The 24,628-nt window shown below is 41.3% G+C and overlaps 1 protein-coding gene across 5 annotated transcripts in view; it reads right to left on the bottom strand.

Moving 5' to 3' along the window:
- The window catches only part of SPATA13 (spermatogenesis associated 13), a 343,666-nt gene that overhangs the window by 275,027 nt on the left and 44,011 nt on the right, over nt 1–24,628 (bottom strand). For 3 of the 5 annotated variants that reach the window (XM_070520399.1, XM_044777432.2, XM_044777431.2), the window contains exon 2: nt 23,424–23,459. The exons of 1 other annotated variant lie outside the window; for it this stretch is intronic. In XM_070520399.1, the coding sequence (XP_070376500.1) occupies nt 23,424–23,459 (36 nt within the window). Of the gene's footprint in view, nt 1–23,423; nt 23,460–24,628 lie in introns of those variants that run through there. One more of the 5 variants, XM_070520398.1, reaches the window with a different exon arrangement.

Consider the following 24,628-nt stretch of genomic DNA (forward strand, 5'->3'; position numbering starts at 1 on the left):
GACAGGATGAGGAGGGCAGCCTCGTCAAAGCTCAGAGCCTGGGCCAAGGACAGATCACAGAAACCTATGTGCAGATTTTTTTTTCTGTGAAGTGCAAAAACTATCTTCCCTTGTGATATTTCATATGAATTGCTTAGAGAGAATTCAGACTAAAATTCAATTTTAGCATCCTTCCATCTAACTTCTCCACTTCCCTGGCACCTTGGTTTTATTTCAGTGCCCTTTGTCACAAACCCTGTCATTGTTTACAGTGCCATTTTATACACAAAATTTCTTCCACAACAAGATTTACTCTTACAGTATTTGTAACAATAAAAAAACCTGTACCACGTGATCTGCCCGGTTCCATTTAATGATACTGCAGCTGTATTTAGGGCATTGGATGTTTTTACTTTATAGCAAATTAAACTCACATCAAAAAATGTTTATTCAAAGTGTATACATCCTGCCTATTTCCAAAAAGCTTTGGCTCATAATAAAAGGTGCATATAAAATAAAGCTGAAATACACAGTTTAAAACTTCTTGGAAGGAGAAGAAACTAACTGAGGATAATACAAAAACCACGGTTGAATATTAAATTCAGCTCTAAGCTGTCTCAAAGATGAGAAGTACATAAATCTCCTTATCTGGTCAAAGGAAATAGATTAGTTATTCAAGGAAGACAGTTTTCCAGATACGAATTTCCAAGAGGCATGCCAAAGAAACTTACACAAAAGGTTTGATTATAAGAGAGACAAATTAAATGAAGACACAGAGTGATATTAAGGAGTGTCACTTTAAGAGGAAAATCTTACAAACAAAACAGTCCTGGATTTTGTTTTTAGAGAATGAGTTCCAAGAAAAAAACAAAAGAAACCAGAAAGAGAGAGAGATTTTGGATTTTCAGAGGCAGCAGAGACCCCCGCCCCCCCCGCCCCCCCCCCGGGGCGGTCAGGCAATGTGGCAGGGATGGCAGGTCAGCCCAGTCACTCGACAGTCTCCGGGCCAGCCATGCCCTCCACTGCTGTGCCTTAGTCTTCTGATCAGGGCAAAGACAGGAAGATAATACGTTCCCTGCCTACCTGACCGTAAAGCACTCTGGGAAACACAAAAGGCTCTGCCACCGTAAATCCGTCATCTAATCTGCAGCAGTGCCATCAAAACGAAAAAAACAACAACCCATGTCTCCAAGGTTGAGAGCAGTTAAAATTTGTCATTCTCCCCGCAGCCTTTGTCTTGAGGGTGACTTCATTTGTTCCACTTGCTGTCCTTTCCAATTTTGTCTGGAAGGGCATTTATTAGAAAATCTCAATGTGTAAAGAACCAGCGCAGAATTACGAAAACGTGGCCTTTCACTCTGAGTCGCACTGGCCCAATCTTCTGTCCTTCCCTCGGGCGCAAGCCTGAAACCCAACAAATTCCCCCATTTAAAGTTGAGAGACATAAAATGTGCAGACACATTCACTGAGGACTGCATCCTCCAGAAAAGCGTGCTCTTCTCCTCCAACCTGACAGTCATGGATTGCACCCTGTGGGCCCAAGACTCTGCGTGTGCATATGTGTGCATGTAAATGTGTGTTCACGCACGCGTGTGTGTATGTAACCACCAATCAAGGCCCAGAATCCGGGAGATGGACGTTCTCTTTTCCCTAACAGCCAAAATCTCCTTCCTGAATCTCCCAAGCTGCGAGACCACTGCTGCTGAGGTGGCAGAAATTGGCACACTGTTTGATTACAAACAAGATGACATTTCATCACGCGAGCACCTGTAGTCCTATGTCCCACCTCACGCTTCACTACATAATCCTCGTACGTGTGTCACTGCCAAACCCAATATCCATGATGAGGCAGAGGAGTAAAGTACCACTGAGTAAGAGCATGGAGAAAGTCCAGCTAGGCCGTTGACATTTCTCTGTGAGTGTAAGCTGAAGAGGAGAAAGGGCTGTGCCTACACCAAAAACAAATACTTGAGAGTGAACGAGTTTGTATGTTTCATTCAACGGAAACAAACACACGTTGCAAAAGGCTTCATTATCAACTCAGACCAGTTTAAAATATAGTTATACATATATTTTCCTACAATATTTGCATCATCCTATCAACTATCAAACTGCTGTTAATGCTTTGAACTTGCAGTCTAAACAAACACTGGGTCTCTGAAGAACCATCTTTTTAATTAAGTTCCCAGTGCTGTTCCTCTAAGTAGGGTTCTTGGAGCAATGGTGTCACAATCAATCGGGAGGGTTTTATAAAAATGCAGGTTCTAAGGCTCCGCTACTGGCCGACTGGGACAGCCTCTCCGGGCTTGACACTTAGGAATCTCCATTTTGATCCAGCTGCTCAAATTATACCTATCTATGCACAATACCTTTCGAGAAGGTCCGTCCTTAGAGTTAATTCAGGAAGGTTTGCCTCCTGACGGCCAGCACACCAAGTAACTGCTCGGGAACCAGTTTTGTGAAGTGACCAGTTAGGGCGTGTGTGTGAATGTGCACTGATGCCTCTGATCAGTTGATTTGTGAGGAGAAGGGTCAATGGTTACAACTGGCAGCCCGGCATGCTTGAAAACTGCAGGATTGTAAACACGCAACATTTAAGGACGTGGCCCAGCACATCATCACCATGCTTCCCATTGTGCTTTAAAATTTTATGTTGCTTTTCCCATCTTCTCCCACTCACTGAGAGTTTAAAATTCCCACTGAGGTCAGTGTTGCTCATCCAGAAGCCTTCAGGGGAAATGCTGTGTGCCTAAAATTGAGGAGTAACAAGAAAAGTCACAAAACTGTCTTGTGAACCCTGCCTTCGGTCTCAGGACATACACGAGTCCCCACAGCCTACGCTCCTGGAACACAGAGGGTGCCGCAACTTTCCAGCGAATGTGCCTGTGGGAAGATTTACCCTCTTAGGAGGGTTGGTCCCCACACCTTAAAACATGGGCCACATGAAGCCTTCTCTGTGTCCCACCCACAATCCCAGAGCAAGGAACTCCGACTACATTTTCCAAATAAAATGACGTAAAGGTGAAGGCTGCATGTCAAGTACATTAACATGGACCTTTACGACTCATTCTGATTCCACCCGGTCTTTGCAATGCTGCGGTTGGTCCCCTGGGCCCTGTCCTCAGGCTGAGAGAGGCTTCCTGTGCCTGTCTCCCTCTTTCCTTGATTGAGTGAGACTAAGCCAGACATCTCTGCTCTGCCGTGCCATCTAGTACCAGCCCTTCCCATGTCAGCTGTCACTCCCATCTTTTCTATTCTCTATTTCCACCCAAATTGGGAGGAATGAAAATATGAGCTATGAGTGGGAGAAGACTCAAAAAGACTAAAAAGAAAGCATTTTCTTAACACCACCATGATTTCCTAACGCAATTCCAGGTTTGTGTTTCCAATATCTTTAAACCTTTGACCTACAAGCTATTTGACAAAACCAATACATGCGGCCGCGTGGTTGAGTTTGTGCTCTGCTTCGGCAGCCTGGGGTTTCACGGGTTCAGATCCTGGGCGCGGACCTAGCACTGCTCATCGGACCATGCTGGGGTGGCGTCCTATATAGAACAACCAGAAGGACCTACAATTAGAATATACAACTATGTGCTGGGGGGCTTTGGGGAGAAGAAGAAAGAAAAAAAAAGGAGAAGATTGGCATAGTGCCCGCCACCCTCCCCCACCCCAGCCAAGATGGGAGGGAATGAAGGCTGTGGGAGGAGAGAGGCTGAGGTGAAGCTAGAAAGGTGTCAGGGGCCGGCCTGTGGCTGAGTGGTTAAGTTCCTTCGCTCTGCTTCGGTGGCCCAGGCTTTCCTGGTTGGGATCCTGGGCGTGGACCTAGCACCACTCATCTGGCCATGCTGAGGTGGCATCCCACATAGCAGAGCCAGAAGGACCTACAACTGGAATACACAACTATCTACTGGGGGGCCTTGGGAGAAAGAAAAAAAAAAGAAGATTGGTAACAGATGTTAGCTCAGGTGCCAATCTTAAAATAAAAAAAAGCCAATACTGACTTTTTGGTTTAGTTTTATATAACATATAATGACATCTTTATACCAGGGCTCTTTGCACTTGAGATTCTGATTCTGAGGCATTTAACTCTGACATATGCATCATAGATTATGCTAATCTGATCCTTGTCAAAATTTTTCAATTGGGAAAATGAGCTTTAAAAGGACGTTGTTATTAGAAAGAGAGAGAGAGAGAGAAAGAGACAACAAAAACCCTTGATATCCAAAATTCAAGTTGAAACCCCTTTTTTAAAAAAATCCAAGTAACCTATATCATAATGAAATTTCCAGGAGATTCTACAAAGAGAACATGTCACTTTTAGTATGAGAAACAAGCTTTCCAAATTTTCCTGTGTGTTTTGAGCACACTGTGGGTTGAATCCAGCTAAGAGGATTCGTGGGAACCCATTCAGCTCCATCCTACAATGTTCCTATAGGTAAGAGCACAGGTTGACATTTATATCTTGCTTTATTTGTTGTTTCAAAGTACAACTGCGTTTGTGGCTCATGTCTAAATGTGGCTGTAACTCTGTGATCTCCCAGGCCCTTTCCCCAAGCCGCCTTCTCTCTGCTTGCTCCCACCACAGCTTTGGCGTCCCCTGGTAGACCACAGCCATAGTACTGAGCTCATTTTGTGATCTAATCTGAGCAGAAGTTTCTTGTGATTGGCCAACCATAGTCTCTAATCTTCAGGAACAAGGAAGAGCTTTATAAAGAAATTATAATAAACAATTAGCAAAAGCCAGAGAGAAGAGATTTAAACTACTAAAGAATTTAAAATTGAAGTGCCTTGAAGCCCAGTTTTTCTTTTCAATTGGCCAAATTTGTATCCATAAGAGAAATCCTAGTTGAATTTTCTTCGGGTAATCTTTCCTCCTTAAAGCTGAGCTCTACAAAATGGGGCTGGCCTGGCTTCTCGCGTTACCTTACCCTGGACCCTGTGGCTCCATCTACTCTTGTCTTCTCATAAGATGCGGTGACTCAGCTTCCACTATTTGTGTTCTCTTAGGAATGACACCATCGAGTTCTACCTACGAGTCCTGATCCCCCCACGCTCTCCTCCTGCCAGGACAGTCTGTGGGCGGGGAGCTGAGGAAGCCGGTTTGGTAAATGAATAGTAGCTGGTAGAGCAATGGCTGGCAGCTGCAGCCACAGCTGGGTGCAAAGGCAGACTTGAAAGTGAAACAATCAAGGGATTGTTTTCAGAACTCCGGTGACATCATACATCGTGAACCTTTTATTCATCCTCTGCATGGAACAGAGAAAGAAAGGGTCAGCAATTACAGAGAGGCAGACCAGGGAGCAATCGGGACTCGATAACGGGATCCTGCCCTCTCCTTGTTTGTGCTGGTGTAAACAATAACCTTCTTTATTGTCTCTGATAAAGAGGGCCTGAGAACTGGGATAGTGACAACAAATCGCCCCTATTTCCCTGCCTGGGCTATTACCTGGGAAGAGCTGGTTTCTTTGCATGTGGATGCTCCTTTTTTAGCCAAGATTAGAATTACATGCTATTGGTGAAATGTAGAGTTCTGAAAGGCTGCCTAATTACTCTGTTGTGTTTTTTGATTATAACTAGGATTTCCTAGGTCCCAGTGAGGCATGAATAGGTCAGAAGTCGGCAAACTCTGGCTCATGGGTCAAATGCAGCCACTGCCTGATTTTGTAAACAGAGTTGTCCTTGGACCCAGCCATGCCTATTGTTTACCTATGGCTGTCTTCTACGGCTGCCTTTGTGCAACAGAGACCATAGGACATGCAAAGAAAATATTTACTATTTGCCCTTTATAGAAAAAGCTTGCTGACCCCGAGTTAGTTGCTCATCTTGCTTCTCAGCACTAAGGAGGCGTCCTGCTAACTGCTGTGGTCATGTGTCCTGCTTCTCTGGTACCAACCACAGGTCTGCATGGGATGAGACAGAATCGAGGGGGCAAGCCAAGGGTTCTCTTCAAACATAGACCCCCTAGGAATGTCAAAGGTCACCGGATCATTGGAACTCCAATGTAATCATGCAACAGAGAGAACTAAAAGCCCACTGGCACCATCAAGGAAGGATCTCCTTCTATGGTTGAGGGTCTGAAGGAGGGGCCTGTCTGTGTGACCTTTCCTGACCACATTATAGCAGATCTTGGGTTTAAAATCCCCCAAAGACCAATGAGAGTATCTTTGTTGAGAATCTAGCTTAGTTGTTATTAACCTTTATTTATGGGGGAGTGGGAATATTTCTGAAAAAGGACATATACACAGACATCTACAATTTCATTTATAATGTCTGGGGGTTCTTGGACCTCTACAAGCTAATCCACAAACCCCAGATTAAGAAACTCTGATCGGGGGCAGACCCCATGGCCGAGTGGTTAAGTTCGCGCGCTACACTTCAGCAGCCCAGGGTTCTGCAGGTTCAGATTCTGGGTGAAGACATGGCACTGCTCGTCGAGCCATGCTGAGGTGGCACCCCACATGCCACAACTAGAAGGACCCACAACTGAAAAATAAAAAATATACAGCTATCTACTGGGGGGCTTTGGGGTGAAAAAGGAAAACTAAAATCTTTAAAAAAAGAAAAAGAAACTGAACGATTTCTTTGCTAGTTGTCGGGAAGATGAATTTTAAAAAGCACTAGTCAAAGGACCTGTTTTCAAATAGCTTGGTTAACAATTAGCAAGTGCTTCCTTGGCAATTAACTTAAAATTAACAGCATCTACTATGCGCCAAATAACTGGTACAGACAATAACGTTATTGGAATTGAGAGAAGAAAGCGATTACTGTTGTTTAGTAAGGTAAGCGAAGGCGTCACAGAAGAAATGCAATTCCTGTAAGATCTGAACGAACAGCTGAGTTTAGATCAGCAGAGAGGAGCAGGGCGGGTGGGCTGTGCACATCTTCAGGGCTCAGAGAGCTCTTGGGTTTCTTACCTATGGGCCCCTGGAGGGGGGAGTTCCCTAAAATATCCCTGAAAGACAGTCCCTTAAGGAATCCCCAGATCCTGAGGCTTCAGAGGCGTCTGTAAACGGCTCCTCTCTCTCACCTGTCTATTGGTGCTGCTGTGACTGGCATCTGGGTTAACACTGTGTCCTGGGCAGAGCGGGCTTCGTGGGTGCTTGGCTGGAGCTCCACTGCTGCCTTCTTAAAATCTGGAATACTTCTAAAATAAAAGGACAGCATTTTCATTTGCACTGGGCCCCACAAATTACGTAACCAGTCCTGATCCTGGGGAAAGAATGGATCCAACAGTAATATGATCAAATAGGAGAAGAAAACAGGAAAATGCACCCCGCCTTCAAGATGGGACAGCAGTCTAAAGGATGAGAGAGCTCCAATTCTTCTTTTTTCTTAAAACTGAGGTCACATTGGTTCATAACATTATAGAAATTTCAGGTGTGCAGGGCTATATTTCGACTTCTGTATAGACTGCATTCTGTTCACCACAGGAAGTCTAGTTGCCATCCATCACTGTACATGTGAGCCCCTTTACCCCTTTCGCCCTTTCCTCACCTCCCTTCCCCTCTGGTAACCACCACTCTGTTCTCCATATCTATGTGTTTGTTTATCTTCCACATATGAGTGAAACCATATGGTAATTATCTTGCTCCATCTGACTTACTTCGCTTAGCGTAATACCCTCAAGGTCCACTCCTGTTGTCACAATTGGCAAGATTTCGTCTTTTTTTCGGCTAAGTAGTATTCCATTGTGTATGTACCACATCTTCTTTATCTGTTCATCTGTTTTTGGGCACTTATGTTGTTTCCAAGTCTTGGCTATTGTGAATAATGCTGCAATGAATATAGGATGCATATAATGTTTTCCTGTTTTGGGATAAATACCCAAAAGTGGAATAGCTGGATCACATGGTATTTCAATTTTTGATTTATGAAGAATCTCCATACTGTTTTCCACAGTGGTTGCAGCAACTTACATTCCCACCAGCAGTACACAAGGGTTCCCTTTTCTCTACATCCTCTCCAACACTTATTTCTTTTCTTTTTAATAGCAGCCATTCTGACAGGCATGAGGTGATGTCTCATTGTGATTTTGGTTTACATTTCCCCGGTAATTAGTGATACTGAACATCTTTTCATGTGCCTGTCAGCCATCTGTATATCTTCTTTGGGAAAATGTCTATTCAAATCCTCTTCCCATTTCTTAATTGGTTTGTTTTGTTGTTGCTGTTACGTTGTATGTGTTCTTTATGTATTTTGTATATTAACCTCTTATCAGATATATGATTTGAAAATGCCTTCTCCCAATTGGTAGGTTGTCTATTGGTTTTCTTCGTGGTTTCCTTTGCTGTGCAGAAGCGCTTCAGTTTGGTGTGGTCCCATTTGTTTATTTTTTCTTTTGTTCCCCTTGCCTGAGGAGATATATCCAAAAAGATATTGCTAAGACCCATGTCAAAGAGCATACTGCCTATGTTTTCTTCAGGGAGTTTTATGGTTTCAGGTTTTACATTCAAGTTTTAATCCATTTTGAGTTGATTTTTGTGTATGGTGTAAGACAATGGTCTACTTTCATTCTTCATTCTGGCTGTCCAGTTTTCCCAACACCGTTTATTGAAGAAACTTTTCTCTCTCCATTGTATGTTCTTGGCTTGTTTGTCAAAAATTAGCCGTCCATAAAAGTGTGGATTTATTTCTAGGCTCTCAATTCTGTCCCATTGATCTGTGTGCCTGTTTTCCTGCCAGTATCATACTGTTCTGATTACTATGGCTTTGTAGTATATTTAAATCAGGGAGTGTGATACCTCCAGCTTTGTTCTTTTTTCTCAGGATTGCTTTGGCTATCTTTTGTTGTCTTTCACTGTTCCATTTAAATTTTAGGATTCTTTGCTCTATTTCTGTGAAAATGTTATTTGGATTTTTCTTTTTCAGCTGAGGAAGATTTGCCCTGAGCTAACAACCATTACCAATCTTCCTCTTTTTTGCTTGAGGAAGATTCACCTGGAGCTAATATCTGTGCCAACCTTCCTCTATTTTGTGTGTGGGTCGCCACCACAGTGTGGCTGATGAGTGGCGTACTTGCAAACCTGGGCCACTGAAACAGAGTGCGCCAAACTTCACCGCTACACCATGGGGCTGACCCTTGTCACTGGGATTTTGATAGGGATTGCATTGAATCTACAGATTGCTTTAGGTAATATGGACAGTTCAACTATGTTTATTCTTCCAATCCCTAAGCACAGAGTGTCTTTCCATCTCTTTGTGTCTTCTTTGATTTCTTTCAACAATGTCTTATAGTTTTCAGTATACAAATCTGTCACTTCCTTGGTTAAATTTATTCCTAGGTATTTTATTCTTTTTGTTGAGATTGTAAATGGGATTGTAGTCTTGATTTCTCTTTCTGCTAGTTTGTTATAAGCGTATAGAAATGCAAATGATTTTTGTATTTTGATTTTGTATCCTGCAACTTTACTGTATTTGTTAATTATTTCTGCTAGTTGTTTGGTGGATTCTTTAGGGTTTTCTAAATACAGTAACATGTCATCTGCAAACAGTGACAGCTTTACTTCTTCCTTTCCAATTTGGATCCCTTTTATTTCTTTTTCTTGCCTAATTGCTCTGGCCAGGACTTCTAATATGGTGTTGAATAAGAGTAGCAAAAGCGGGCATCCTTGTCTTGTCCCTGTTCTGAGAAATATAGCTTTCAGTTTTTCACTCCAATTCTTCCTATATGCTGTTCTAAGAACTTGTCACCAGTACTTATGAGTGAATTTAAACTCCTTTGGATGAACAGCATGAAGCTACTAGAACTGTCAAGGCTCAAACTTGGTTTAGTGGACTTAGTATTTATTCAACAGACTAACACTGTGTTTCCATTACTTTAAGAATAAATTTGAACTCTTCCTCAGGGTATAAGTGCAAAATGTAAAAGAAATGAACAGAAGAAAAATGATCTTAACAGACCATATGCTTTAATAATACCTCATTCAGAGCATCCAACCATTTTCTATAAAAAGTCTAGTATTTGAATCTGACAATTAGGAAACTAGAGCTTGGCTAAGTTAGAAATAAGCAGAGAGTTCTAGAGCCCAATTCAACTTGTTTTATTGGGAATGATTAGCCAAGTAATTTAAGTCTTCCATAGCTAGACAAGATGGGGAAGTTTGGATGGTTCTAAAAGATTAGGAGTTGAGATGCCCTAAATCAGTGGTACTCAAGTGAGGTCTATAGACCCCAAGGGTCCCAAGAGCCTTTCAAGGAGTGCTAGAGACCAAAATTATTTTTGTAACAAAATACTAAGATGTCATTTGGCTTCTACTGTGTTGACATTTGTACTAATGCTGCAAAAGCAATAGTGGGTAAAACTGCAGGGCCCTGAGCATGACCCAAGGCCCCCAACTATACTAGCAGTCCCATTAAATTTGTCACTACCTGTACTTGTAGTTACAAAAAAAAAAATCCAGTTTCACTTAAGATTGCCCTTAATGATATAATAAAACTTTAAACCTCAATCTTTGAATGCACATATTTCTAATATTTTGTATGACAAAATGGAAAGCACTCATCAAACACATGTGTTGTAGACAGAAGTACAATGATTGTCTCAAGAAGCCTTGAGCAATCCTTTGAGTTGCAAGCCTTTTGTTTCCACGGTACACTGTTTTCACTTGAAAGAATGACTGACAGATAGACTATGGTTACTCATACTTGGGTGTTTGTTGGATATTTTCTCAAGAATCTTGTCACTGAAAGGAAAACAACAGAAGGTATTTGTTGCCAATAGTAAAATTCAAGTTTCAAGCAAAAATTAGATTATTGAAAACTTGTATCTGTCACCATGAGTTTGACAGCTTCCCAATATCTCAAGACTTTTATGATGAGACTGGTAATGATATTAACAGATGTACTTTTTTGATATTGTATAATAATGAAATGTGTCAAATTCGGAAGATCTGTGTAATTTGGTGAACAAACATTTTTCAAATGATCAATGCATTATGCTACCAAATCATGTGCAAGTAAAAGGTCCGTTGAGAGTATACGACACAATAATGGGCTTTAATGTAACAGTATGCATCTGAAACTGATATGGCTTCAGATTTTACACTGAAACTCACCTTAAAGTAACGATGCTTGTCAAGAAATTCAAACCTGTCATTATCTGAAAGGGCTGTTTATTTTATTTTATTTGAGGAAGATCAGCCCTGAGCTAACATCTGCCGCCAGTCCTCCTCTTTTTGCTAAGGAAGACTGGCCCTGAGCTAACATCTGTGCCCATCTTTCTCTATTTTTTTATATGTGGGACGCCCACCACAGCATGGCTTGCCAAGAGGTGGGTAGGTCCGCACCTGGGCTCCAAACTGGCGAACACCAGGCTGCTGAGGTGGAACATGTGAACTTAACTGCTGCGCCACCAGGCTGACCCCCGAAAGGGCTGTTTAAATACTCCTCCTTTTTCCATTTACACATCTGTGTGAGGCCAGATTTCTTCATATACTTCAACTAAGACAACATATGGCAACAGATTCAGATGAAATGCAAAAGCAGATATGAGAATCCAGCTGTCTTCTATTAAGCCAGACATTAAAGAGATTTGCAAAACTCCAAAAGAGTGCCACTCTTCTTACTCATTCTTTTTGTCTTGGAAAATATACATATTTTCATTAAAATGTTATTTATATAATGGGATTATTACTGTACTTTTAAAATAGATTAATAAGTATTTTTAAAGTCTCAATTTTATTTTTAATATTGTAAATATTAGCAATATAGCCCACTACCAACAAAAGCTCTTCAGGACCCTCAATTTTTAAGAGCATAAAGGGGTCCTGAGACCAACAAGTTTGAGAACCCCTGCCTTATATGAACTAAATACAACTCAGTGATGTGCATCCCATTAGTCTTGTTTCTCTGGCATGTTTCCCTCATGTCTGCTTATTATTTCTTCTAAGTTGGGCTGTGTGCCCAGGAACTCCTGGCTTTTAAGGTTCCTGCCGCTGTGTTCCAAGTCTCCATGGCTAACGCTGAACCAGGTGGCTTACAAACCTCCTTTAGGGAGAGCGTGCTTGAACTGATGGAGAAGAGGACCAGCATTCCAAATCAGTCTATCAAGACCCGTTAGAGTTCACTGGATATTAACCGACAAGGAGTGCTACGGTCTCTAACGTAAGCATTTAGCGTGAAATGATTGAATCCAACTAATGTCATGGAGAATCTGGTCTCCCACGTTATGTTTGATCCAGAGCAGAAAGAATATTAAGTTTTTTTCCCCATCAAATTCTGCCTCTTGGCAGTAACTGTTTTGAGAGAAGCAGATTAGCAAGTCATGTCAAGCAGCTCCCCTGGGTCTGCAGTGTAGAGTGTTACACTACTTGATTTTCTCACTCTTGAGTTCCTCTCTTGCCCAAGGCCATAAATCCAAGAATTTCCCAGCATCATTCCGGGAGTCTAAACAGTCTTTTCAACAGCTGCTGAATGCTGATGGTCTCATGATTCCCTTAAAGAATTTTTCTGTGGGTGGCGGAAGCCACAGCCTATGACTCTGAAGTAAATGTTGGAAGTTCACCCGCAACAATGAAAGGAATCGTGTGGAATCCTCAGAATCTCAATGTGGGTAAACTGTCCTCTCTTCCACGAATAAGGACTTGCTATAGCAGACCCTAGTGCCTTCTTCCTTTCTGTGCAGTGAAAAGACCACTCTTGATAAACAAGAAAAGTAAACGGGTGGCTCCAATAACAAGTCACCTGCGTCTCCTGATTTCACTCTAACATAGTTCCCCGGGCTCTCACTTCCTAAGGTTGTCACACTGGTTGCACTGTAGGACTTATCCACATGTTGGATGAAAACGCAGCCAGGGCAAAGGTATTTCCTCCAGCAACACATAGCAATATCCTAAACAGCTCTGCTTCACCTAGCGTGAGACCAGGGGGAATGCTGAGCATGCCTAGCTCTCAGCACTGTGCTGGTTCCCACTGCAGGCTGGGCCAGGTATCCAGAGCCTTAAGGAGCCCCATGAAACAGCCGCTTTGTGTCCAGTTTCTCCTTAGTCACCTTCTCCCATGTCAGGGTTGATTACAATAGTCAATTTACCAGTCTGAGTTGAAACCAGCAGGTTAGCGGAACACTTCGGGCTGGGGAAGGCGCTGGAAAGCTTCTGTACATGGGTCAAATTAGCATACACGCTAATGGAAATGAGTTTATCTCTGATATGTGAAGATCTGGCCATCAGTAATCAGGAGGAGAGCCCACGTAACCTTCTGACCCTATCAAAAAGCAAATATGAAGGAGCTGCTTTTCACATGCCTCTCAGCCTGACTGCTTTTGACTTTTATTTTTATTAGATTTTTGAACTTCTTTTTTTGTTTTTAAAGATTTTATTTTTCCTTTTTCTCCCCAAAGCCCTGTGGTAAATAGTTGTATAGTTTTAGTTGTGGGTCCTTCTAGTTGTGGCATGTGGTCCTTCTAGTTGTGGCATCAACATGGCCTGATGAGCGGTGCCTTGTCTGCACCCAAGATCCGAACCGGTGAAACCCTGGGTGGCCGAAGCAGAGCACACGGACTTAACCACTTGGCGAGGGGGCCGGCCCCAGATTTCTGAACTTTTATTTTCTGAATAGTTTTATTCAAGTTGGTGGCTTCATACACAGTACAGAGGTTAGGTGAGTGGTCCTGCTCCCAAATGATACAGTAAAAACATGTATGTCCAGGGGACCTTCCATCCATTTCCTAACACCAAAGGACTTGCTGCAGGCCCCCAAGAGTTACGTATCTTTAAAAAGTTAAATTGATGTCTCATTAATCTAGATAAAAATGTGAATTTGTTCTTTCTTCCCATTGAAAGTATTGGATTAAGCCAACCTTTCCAACCTACCCAAATTGAGTGAAACAAACCAATGAATCCAACACTCCCTGGCCAGGCCTACACCAGATGCCCCAGTATTCCCAGATTTGGTGATCCAGAAAACAAAGATTAAGTCTCAGACCTACTGACTCAACTGAACAGAATTGTAAGGATGAAAACCAGACCCTGACGGATGACCAGCCTCTAGGGCAGACCACCCGGATGGAGTGAGCGAATTTAAGTTTAACTCTTATTGGAAAGTCTGGTTACATTTTCGGGCAAACTTAACTCTCAAGTGTAAACTTATTTTGAAGTTAATCTGCTCATGAACTAAATTTTCCCATGTTCCCAAAACTCTAATGTCTTATTTGCCACCCAAAGCCTCCATACTCTCTGTTACTAGAGAAAAAAGCAAACAGCCTTTCCTCACAGCCAACCACCCCTGTAAACAAACACAAAAGGAAACCCAAGACATTTGTCATCTCTCTCTGTGAAATCTCCAGCAGATGCGCAGGTGGACTGATTCCACCAGCAGCCCACTTCCTGCTCGAGCCACATGAGTAATCGTTCAGAAACAACAGCCGCCTGAGCACTCAGCACACAGAGGACAACCGTGGGTGAAGAACGACCTAAAAATGGAGGGGAGTGCCCCCAAGAAGCAACTTGCCTAAAGAGAGAGCTTGTAGATACGGTACTGAGAAGACCTTGGAAACCCGGAAGTCTAACCAGGTGTCTGAAGCTAATTTCCCCGTTCTGGAATTAACTGAAGAATGTTGCAAGTAATTATAAAAAAGAGAATTTTCAAGCGTTGATTGTTGTTTAAGGGAGAGAGGAGATACAAGGCTCTCAGCTCCTCAAGGGCAGGTCACTGTCATATTCATCTTTGCATCTACAGCACCTGGCATGGTCAGCGTTCATAGCAGATGCTCAATATATGCTCATCATTTAACCTATTCTATGTAGAAACCTCAGTTATTAGAAACATTAACTTTTTCAGATGTTCCACAGCCTGAAGGCCATTTAATTTTCTTAGGTCACTTAATTTTCCTTTTTCTAATTCAAAGTTTGCCATGTGTTTTCCCCATTGTCTTGATATCTGGAAAGGCCCTGGAGAGCGGATACAAGTATTCTAGTCACTGACAAGGACTATCTCCCACTGTAAATTAATATATTGGAATTCTGACATGAGATTTGTTAGCATGAATCAGTTCACTAGAGTCAGATTAGCTCCAGGTAAACCGATGCAGTAATCGAGTTTCCAAACCAGTGAAGCTAAGGACAAGACCTCGGTCTGAGCCAAATCTCCAGAGACCGCAGGAGACGGGCGTCTGCCGAGGCTGCAGGCCAGTCTCGGCACAGCATTATCGCCATCAGCAAAGGTTTCCCCACAGGCAGTAGTCCTAATTGTGGCCTAAATAAATAAGTAAATCACAACTATATAAATCAGTGAATAACAGCTTTAACACTTTTTGATGCTTTGAATGATAAAAGGTATTGAAAAATGGAAGAGAATGCAGCAAACCAGGTAAAAATATAGGCGTTGGAGATTAGAATAGCTAGGATTGAATTTGCTTGTTACTTTGTGAATTTAAGCAAATTATTTAACCTTTCTAAACTTCAATTTTCTCTGTGAAATTGAGATAATAGTAATTTAATTTCATTAGGTTGTGAGGATTGAAAGAGAGAATCTACATACAGATTTTAAACCTTCCATTGCTGGTAATATAGTGGACTAGAGCTCCTAAAAATCCTCCCCCTGCAAAATACTTAAGATTCAAATTCTCAACATCACTAATCATCAGGGAAACGCAAATCAGAACCGCAATGAGACATCACCTCACACCTATCAGAATGGACATTATAAAAAAGACAACAAATAACAAGTGTTGATGGGGATATGGAGAAAAGGAAACCCTTGTACACTGCTGGTGGGAATGTAAATTGGTGCAACCACTATGGAAAACAATATGGAGGTTCTTTGAAAAATTAAAAATAGAACTACCATACCATCCAGCAATTCCACTTTGGGTCTTCATCTAAAGAAAACAAAAACACTAATTTGAAAAGACATACGCACCCCTATGTTCATTACAGCATTATTTACAATAGCCAAGAAATGGAAGCAACCTAAATGTCCATCAGTAGATGAATGGATAAAGAAGATATAGTGTATATACACAATGGAATATTACTCAGCCATAAAAAAGAATGAAATCTTGCCATTTGAAACAACAGAGATGGATGTAGAGGGTATTACGCTAAGTGAAATAAGTCAGACAGAGAAAGACAGATACTGTATGATCTCACTTATGTGTGGAATCTGAAAAACAAAACAAATGAACAAACAAAACAAAATAGAAACAAACTCATAGATACAAAGAACAAACTGATGCTTGCCAGAGGGGAGGGTTTGGGAGGATGAGCAAAATAGGTGAAAAGGATTAAGAGGATAGACTTCTAGTTTAAAATAAATAACTCATGGGGATGTAATGTACATCATAGGGAATATAGTCAGTAACATTGTAATAACTTTGTATGGTGACAGATGGTTACTAGCTTCGTTGTGGTGATCATTTCCTAATGTATATAAATGTTGAATCACCTGAAACTAATATAACATTGTATGTCAACTTTATGTCAAGAAAAAAAAGGATGCTAGATTCAATTTTTTTTTAAATCTTCAAAAAAATGTATGGATAAAGTCGTAAGAGAGTAAAGCATTCCTCTGAAATCAGGAAAGAAGCTGCAGGATAAATCCAAGGAACATTCAGCGAGTCTGGAACCATCTTCTAGTCCCAGATGGCCTAGAGCTTTAATCTTAATGAAACCATGAGTGGGCACAAGATTAGGTGGGAGGACAACCAGAGACCACCACAGAAAGACAAGATACATAAAAGGCTATGCCCTTAGAGAAATGGTAAACAAGGGGAAAACATACACACCTTACCCAACCAGTATCAAGGAAAGTTATCCATCTTGGTCTTGAGTTTTTAGTGGAAGGAAAAAAAAGTCTCCCTTGAGTGAGGCTGTCAGATTTAGAAATTAAAATACAGGGTGCCCGGGATTTCTAGGACAGTGAAACTATTCTATATGATACTGTAATGGTAGATACATGTCATTACACATTTGTCAAAATCCATAGAATGTACAACACCAAGAGAACTCTAACATAAACCAAGAACTTTGGGTGATAATGATGTGTCGATGTTGTTTCATTGACTGTAATAAATGTACCACTCTGGTGGGGATGTTGACGGTGGGGGAGGCTGTGTGGGTGTGGGGAGGAGGGGGTATGTCAGAACTCTGTACTTAACACTCAATTTTACTGTGAACCCGAAGCTTCTCTAGATAATAAAGTCTATATAAATATATAGAAAATACAGGGTGCCCAGTTAAATTTGAATTCTATATAAACAACATATACTAAAAAAGTATTCATTGTTTATATGAAATTCAGATTTAACTGAGCATCTTGTATTTTTTATGGCAACCCTACCCCTGAGAATCCATGGCTACTGGCCAGCCCTAACATGGATTTGGGTCTTAATTCACATTATCTGTCTAAAACACTGTAAGCTAAAATATTTATATTGGATCCAAATTTGCATTATCCCCAGGTGCCTGGTAGAAGCAAACAAAAGTTCTTCCTGTAAAAATGTATCTTCACCCCAGGCTTCAAAAAATTTTCCAAATAAGTTTCAGACAAATAAAACCTTACCAAAAAAACAAGGCAGGGGCTGGCCCAGTGGTGCAGCGGCTAAGTTTGCACGTTCCGCTTTTCGGCGGCCGGGGGTACGCCGGTTCGGACATGGCACCGCTTGGCACACCATGCTGTGGTAGGCGTCCTGCATATGAAGTAGTGGAAGATGGGCACAGATGTTAGCTCAGGGCCAGGCTTCCTCAGCAAAAAATGAGGAGGACTGGCAGTAGTTAGCTCAGAGCTAATCTTCCTCAAAAAAAAAAAAAAAGACAAAAACAAGGAAACCAAGGAGCCACAGAAAAAAATAAACAATAGACCAGACTCACCAGGACTTTAGATATTGGAATTATCAGATATAGAAAATAAAGTGTTTAGGGGCTGGCCCCGTGGCCGAGTGGTTAAGTTCGCGCGCTCCGCTGCAGGCGGCCCAGTGTTTCGTTGGTTCGAATCCTGGGCGCGGACATGGCACTGCTCATCAGACCACGCTGAGGCAGCGTCCCACATGCCACAACTAGAAGAACCCACAACGAAGAATACACAACTATGTACCGGGGGGCTTTGGGGAGAAAAAGGAAAAAATAAAATCTTTAAAAAAAAAAAAAAAAAAGAAAAGAAAGTGTTTACATTTACATGTTTAAAGAAATAAAAGAGGAAATTGAAACCATAAGCAATAAAAAATAACCAGAAACATTAAAAACAAACCTCTAAAATAGAGAAATATAATTATTGAAATGAAAAACTCACAGCAGCTGTTAAATAGCAGATTATACATGACTGATTAAAAAATCAATGATCTAGAAGCCAGAATCAAGCACAGAGAGAGAGACATAAAAGTATGAAGGAAAGGTAAAGAACACCGAAGCTTGAGTAAGAAGAACTGACATTCAATTGAAATTTCATAAACAGTAAAGTGAATAAAGGAGAGGAAGTTAGAATTTTTCTGTCATTCAAAATCCTATTGTTCAAAGAATCTTAGGGCAACAGATGGGTCAGCCAATCGCAGATACCCGGCTGGAGTGCCGCCCAAGGTCAGTCTGATCAGGTCCCTTAGCTACCCCTTCTATCAATGTCTGTGCTGAAATGGATTCTTCGGAAGGAGAATTTAACACTGATTCATAAATCTCCACAGCATGCGATTCACACACCTCTCCAAGCACGTTGGCAATTGTGATCCACTCAATTCTAGTAACTGAAGCTCACAGCTCACAAGCACCGACAACAGGGAATGTCTAGGTGCATTACCAGTGACCGGGGGTTTTACTAGGAAGTGACTGTAATATTCGAGAGGGTCTATGTATGTTAGTTTCCTATGGCTGCTGTAACAAATTACCACAAACGCATGGCTTGAAAACACAGCTTTGTTACCGACAGTTCTGTAGGGAAAAGTCCACTAGGGGCTGACGAGGCTGAAATGAAGGTGTCAGCAGGGCTGCATGCCTTCCTCGAGGCTCTAGGGGAAAAATCCAGGTCCTTGCCTTTTCCAGCTTCTGGAGGCTGCCAGCGTTCCTGGGCTCGCAGCCCCTCCTCCACCTTCAAAGCCAGCAATGTCAGACCAAGTCCTTCTCACATCGCATCACTCAGACCTGTTCCTCTGCCTTGCTCTTCTCGCTTTTAAGGACGCTTGTGATTTCATGGGGCCCACAGGATAATCTAGGATCATCTCCTTGTTCTAGCATCAGCTGCTGAGCACCCTCAACTGCTCTTTGCCATATAAAGTAATATATTCACGGTTTCTAGGGATCGGGACATGGACATCTCTGGGAGGGCCCTTATTCTGCCTTTCATGTTATGAAACATCTCTCATTATTCCCTAATTTTCTCGATAAATTAGATCATCAAAAAGCGAAGTATCAGGATCACGTCATCTCCACCCTCTCGAGAAATGAATTCCTGAGCTATTCCTTAATTTAATGTCTACCTTACAGAGGATCCAAGGAGGTTTGAACAACCTCTGTGTGTTTTTTAAAAACAATCATTGAAGTTATTGTCCAGCGTGTTATTCAGTGTTCTTTTTCTAGAAGAGCCTACACTAGAAATTTTTGCTTGAGTTTAATTCCAGGAAAACTTCTGATTCTGCACATGTATTCATCAAATGAGAACAACGTGGCCACAGTGCTGCTCGCCTCACACTGGCTGCCAGAAAACTTGAGAGCTAAATCCATCCCATTTCCTATAGATAGTTTCTGTTTTGTTTTAGCTCTAAAAAAAATCTTATTTTGGGTTTTCAAAGTTACATCAAGTACTCTAAGTAGTCATTTCTGTCTTAATAAATATGGTAAAAGCATCTAGTAATCCTTTTTTAAAAAAGATCCCTTTCAACTATTTTTGAAAATTATACAAATGCTTTATCAGTTTCGGAATGCTGTAATTAAGAAATATTAAGGTTTTCTTAGAATCTCTGTCTAGTATATGCTCAATAGATATTTGGTGAATAATGCCTAGTAAACAGTGAAACTTACAGCATTTTATCTAAATCTAGACCCACTGACCTAAACAGTGCTAGGGTGTTCTCTGTGTTTGAGGCCCAAAGCTATCTGAGGTGATAGAGGAAACCACAGAGAGCAGCGGATATGCCTCCCACTCACGCTGCAGCACGCGCAGGCCGGGGGCTCATTCGGTCACACCTCGACGTTCAAAGCAATCAGGTAAAAATAAGCAATCAGGTAAAAATAAGTCCTCGGGCGTGTGCTGGATCACAAGGCTGCCCGACCACCTTTGCTGCCTGATATTCTCTTCCTCACCTTGAGGCAACCTGTGCTCCAAGCAAACTGGATTCTTCAGGGTTCTCCAGCGTCCTCTGCACTCAGAATATGTCCCCAACTCCACCTGTCACATTCCCAGAAATGCTCCACGTCCATCCCTACGTGCCCCCTCCTCCGTCCTGCCTGTCCTGATGCTGTCTCTCTCTTTTGAAACCCCATAGCATATTGTTTCTTTCATATGGTTCTATATATTATGTTCTACTTTGTAACGCAAATTACATACGAACCATGTGAATTATTCATCTTTATATCCCCTTTTAGAAGAAAGTGCCTTGTAAATAATATGCTCAAAAGTATTCATTGCATTTAACTGCAGTGGCTCTTAATTATATGTGTTACTTTTGTTTTAATAGGAATAAAAACTATGCTACTGCTTGTTACATTGCAGTTATGTTACATTTTATAGGCCAGATTAGCTGAATAGTTTACTCAAAGATTTGTCGAAATTTAAATACCTTTAGTTTAATATTCAATGGCTCCCTCTCGTGGCCTCTGAGGGAAATTGGGCTCGCTGACCTTGAGAGGTTAACAGTCAAGCCAGAGTATTTATTTTTAGCTCTTAAATTTGAAGTAGTTCTCAATCAATTTCAGTTTTGAGGTTATGAATCAATTACTACTGAACGATAAATTTTATTTGGCACAAAAGTGTCATTTTTATACCAAGAATAAATATGAGCAGTTATTTGAAATTTAGGTCAATGGTTTCCATCTCAAGTGACTGTAAACCTGCTTTAAAAAATTTTTAATATACTTTAAGTATTAAGATATTTGATTAAGGTTAAAAAGCAAGTTTTCGAAAAGTCACACACACTTTTTCAGTGCACGAGAGTGGCTGTATCTGGGAACTTAGTGACAATATATAGCACTACATTTTTGCTTTTTTCATACTTTGGGACAATATCAATTACAGATAAGTTAGAAACTCAAGCATTCTAACTATACAATTAAATGCTCAAGTTTGAAATGGAACAACGTAAAACTTGGAACTAAGTGAAATCCAAAGCATTAAACCTAGAAGTACAGCTCCTAACGAGGCATGAACCCTTGAGTCGCCACGCCTGTGGCCGGGAGCTTATGCCAACAGGGGAAAGCTGTCGGAGGAGGTGGCGTTCTGGCTGTCGGTGGCCTCCGTGCTCTGAGGCAGGCTTCCTCAGGGAGCAGCTGGAGTCAGCCCGTCACAGGGAGGGCAAACGCTCAGTCACGGTAAAGGTCTGCATTCTGCCGGAGGACAAAGAGCTCAAGCTGGCCAGACACTCTACAGAAGGACTCCAGGGAGACACAGGAGGGGATCTGAACCTCCACCAGTCCTCATGGGCTCCAGAGAGGACGAGAAGAAAGAGAGGGCAACAGTGAAATTCATACCCGTGGTTGCTAACGCGATGTCATTTGAAAAAATAAAGTCTATTTAATAGAAGCTTTTCCTGTGCGTACACTAATGTTTCTTTCCCCCTGGGTCCCCATAGTTGCACAGAACCTCCAACCTATGTAGGATTCCAACAATTATTTCCAAACATCATAATTTTTGAGAACAGTTCTATAGAATTTCTCCCATCATGGTTATATTTTTAAATAAAATCTGACCTCAGAGAAGTATTTTCATTAATCATACTTATTCCAGTTGTGAAGGAGGCACAAGAGAAAAAAAGAGAACATACTGCTTGATAAGTCTGATAACCATTTAGCATGTGGCATTAAAAAATGTTTAAAAATATACATAAATTATTGCTAGATAACAGATTTTTAAATAATGTTTACCAAAAAGCAAAATAAAGCAACAAGAAGCATGTAGAAATTGTAACAACCTCTATTGCTGTCAAATTCGTAGTGATTAGGCAGTATAAAATACATACTGCTTATAAAAATACATACTGCTTTTCTGTTCCGTAAATAAAAATCATGTAACTTCGGGCCTCCTTCTTTAGAAACACACTCACTCTTCCTGAGTATCGCCCAAACTGTAATAACACACCATTGAAACCCACCCAGGCAGGGACGCCTCAGGATTCTCCTTCATCCTAAATGTTAAAAACATTATAAAACAGACGGAGTAAGTTTTTAATAGTTTCTCATAATTTCTTTTCATCTGAGTGTGCACCACATGATTTCGAAGTAAGATATAAAGATCTATGATAATCCAGTCACAGAATACGCACAACTTTGGAATCCAAATGCCATTATGTAATTTTTCCACAAACAAATAGGAAGAGTTAAAAGTTCAAAAAAATGCAACAAGTAAGCAAAATAGAAGAAAATAGCCTCTTTGTTTCAGGTCAATGGTAAATGGCAAATGAATGTCAATGTCAGTTAAGGTTGACGGTCACCAAATCAATGAACGATCCAAATGAACTTCAAACAAGCCAGCCGATGCCCCAGCTAATAAGATGGACCTCACTTGTCGTCAGTGACTGTTACTGCAGAGACCTCTTTGGGTTTCTGATGTGTAAATGTAATCCCAAGATGAATTTTCTAAATTTTGCATTGTCTGCTCAGTTAAAGCTTTCCATAAGAGGCCATCCACTTTAGTTGGAGAATAAGGAATACAAAACGACTTTTCATTCAATACCTAAATGGCCTTCCTTAAATTCTTCACTTGTTAGTCTTTAGTTAGGCCCAATAGGTAAATCATGGCTATAAATAATGGTAGGAGAACAAACATGATCTTTTGCAACATTTCTATCTGTCCATCAGAAAAGACATTTTGACTTTACAACCATGAAGTGGCAGGTAATACAATTTAATTTATAACAGGACATAAATATGTCACATATACTTATATTAAAATGGGTTAAACTCTAAGAAGCTTATATTCATCCAATTAAAAAAACCCGAAAATGCTCCCCGGTTTCCCTCACAATAAAATATCTGAAAAAGGTAAGAATCGCATGTCTGGTTTTCCACTGGTGTGAGGTGACTAATTTGCACTTGTTTCCAAAGTAAAATCATTCCCAAGTTTGCCTACAATGGATTGGCCAAAATAGCAGAATATTTAGTCGCAATACTGCAGATTAATAAATTTCATTCATGACCTAAAATTATAGTAAGAGAAGGCCTAACTTCAAAAAGGAAGATGTCACCCAAAGAGCCTAACAGAAGGTCTATTCTGAAAGTTAAGAAAATCGTGACGCTGTCAGTCTGTGAATCTCAGTATGACTTAGAGAAGAGAGCGGGGTGGGAGACGGGGCGACGACACGGAGCTGTTCTTACCAGGTCTGGAGCACTGGCAACTCTTAAGGACACGTTCTGGAAAGGACAAAAAAGATGTGCTGTTAGTGCACAGATGTGTGAAAACAGGTAATCTGAAGTTAAATCAGAATGTCAGATAGAGCTCTATCTGACCTGAAAAAGATACATAAAATAAAGAAATATATATGCATATACATTCGTGAGACACTCACATACGTCTCACATGGCCTTGATAGCAGATTTTAATAGCACTGAGAAAATGATGCACTCTACCCAACGTATTTGGATCACATATCAGCCATGGTCTGGCTGCGTATTTTATAACTAGAAGCCCTGGGTTTCAGATCCATGGGACTCCGGTTCAGGGGATGGGTGCTAAGGCCAGACTACACAGACTCAAACCCCAGTCCTCCATTTCTTGCTGCATGACCCAGGGCAGTGATTTAATTTCTCTCCTGGGCTAACAGCAGATAATTATCGTGAGAAGTGAGTGAGTTAATGTATGTAAAGAGCCTAAAGCAGTGCCTGGCACGTTGTAAACATATGTAAATGTATGTCCTTATTTTGGGGATTTGCTTTCTGTGGCTAAAAATCGGACCATTTCTCAGGAATCCTTGCTCCTTAACATATATTTTTAGATATTTTATATTTACTTTACTAGGCTCTCTCTGGCTCACCACTTGGCCCCCCATCCAGAAAGAATTTCTGCTCCCCAGTCCCTATGACCTCATTCCATCCTTCTAGAGCTCATCACCTTTCCTTACGTTCTGGAAGCACACCTCCATGGAAGCTGCCTGCCACTTCTTAGTTAGGATGACGCTAATACTTAATGTTCATCATACCATCTGGGTGGGCATCTATCTTCCTATTCATCCTTTCATTCACCAGTTTAACGTGAATTTATTGAATGCGGGCCGTCAGCCTAGGTGGGAGCAACATAGGCATGAACGAGGCCTGGGTTGCCTGCCTCCATGGAATCTATGTCTATATTACCATGCAGGGGGGTCAGCCTGGGCGGGGACAGAACTGCCACCCTATTGTTGGAACTGTGGCATATTGTACACCCTGGAGTGTCCTATAAGGCTTCTTTCTGAACAAGGACACAATAAAACTAGAGACACAATATTAGACACACAAACAGCTCACGAGGGTTGGGAGCAAGAGAGGATGGAGGATGCCCAGCTTCATAGACGATGCTCAGGTCCCTGGGAATTTGAGCCTGGGTA

This window comes from Equus asinus, chromosome 11, assembly GCF_041296235.1.
Source record: "Equus asinus isolate D_3611 breed Donkey chromosome 11, EquAss-T2T_v2, whole genome shotgun sequence".
Classification (NCBI taxonomy): Eukaryota; Metazoa; Chordata; class Mammalia; order Perissodactyla; family Equidae; genus Equus; species Equus asinus.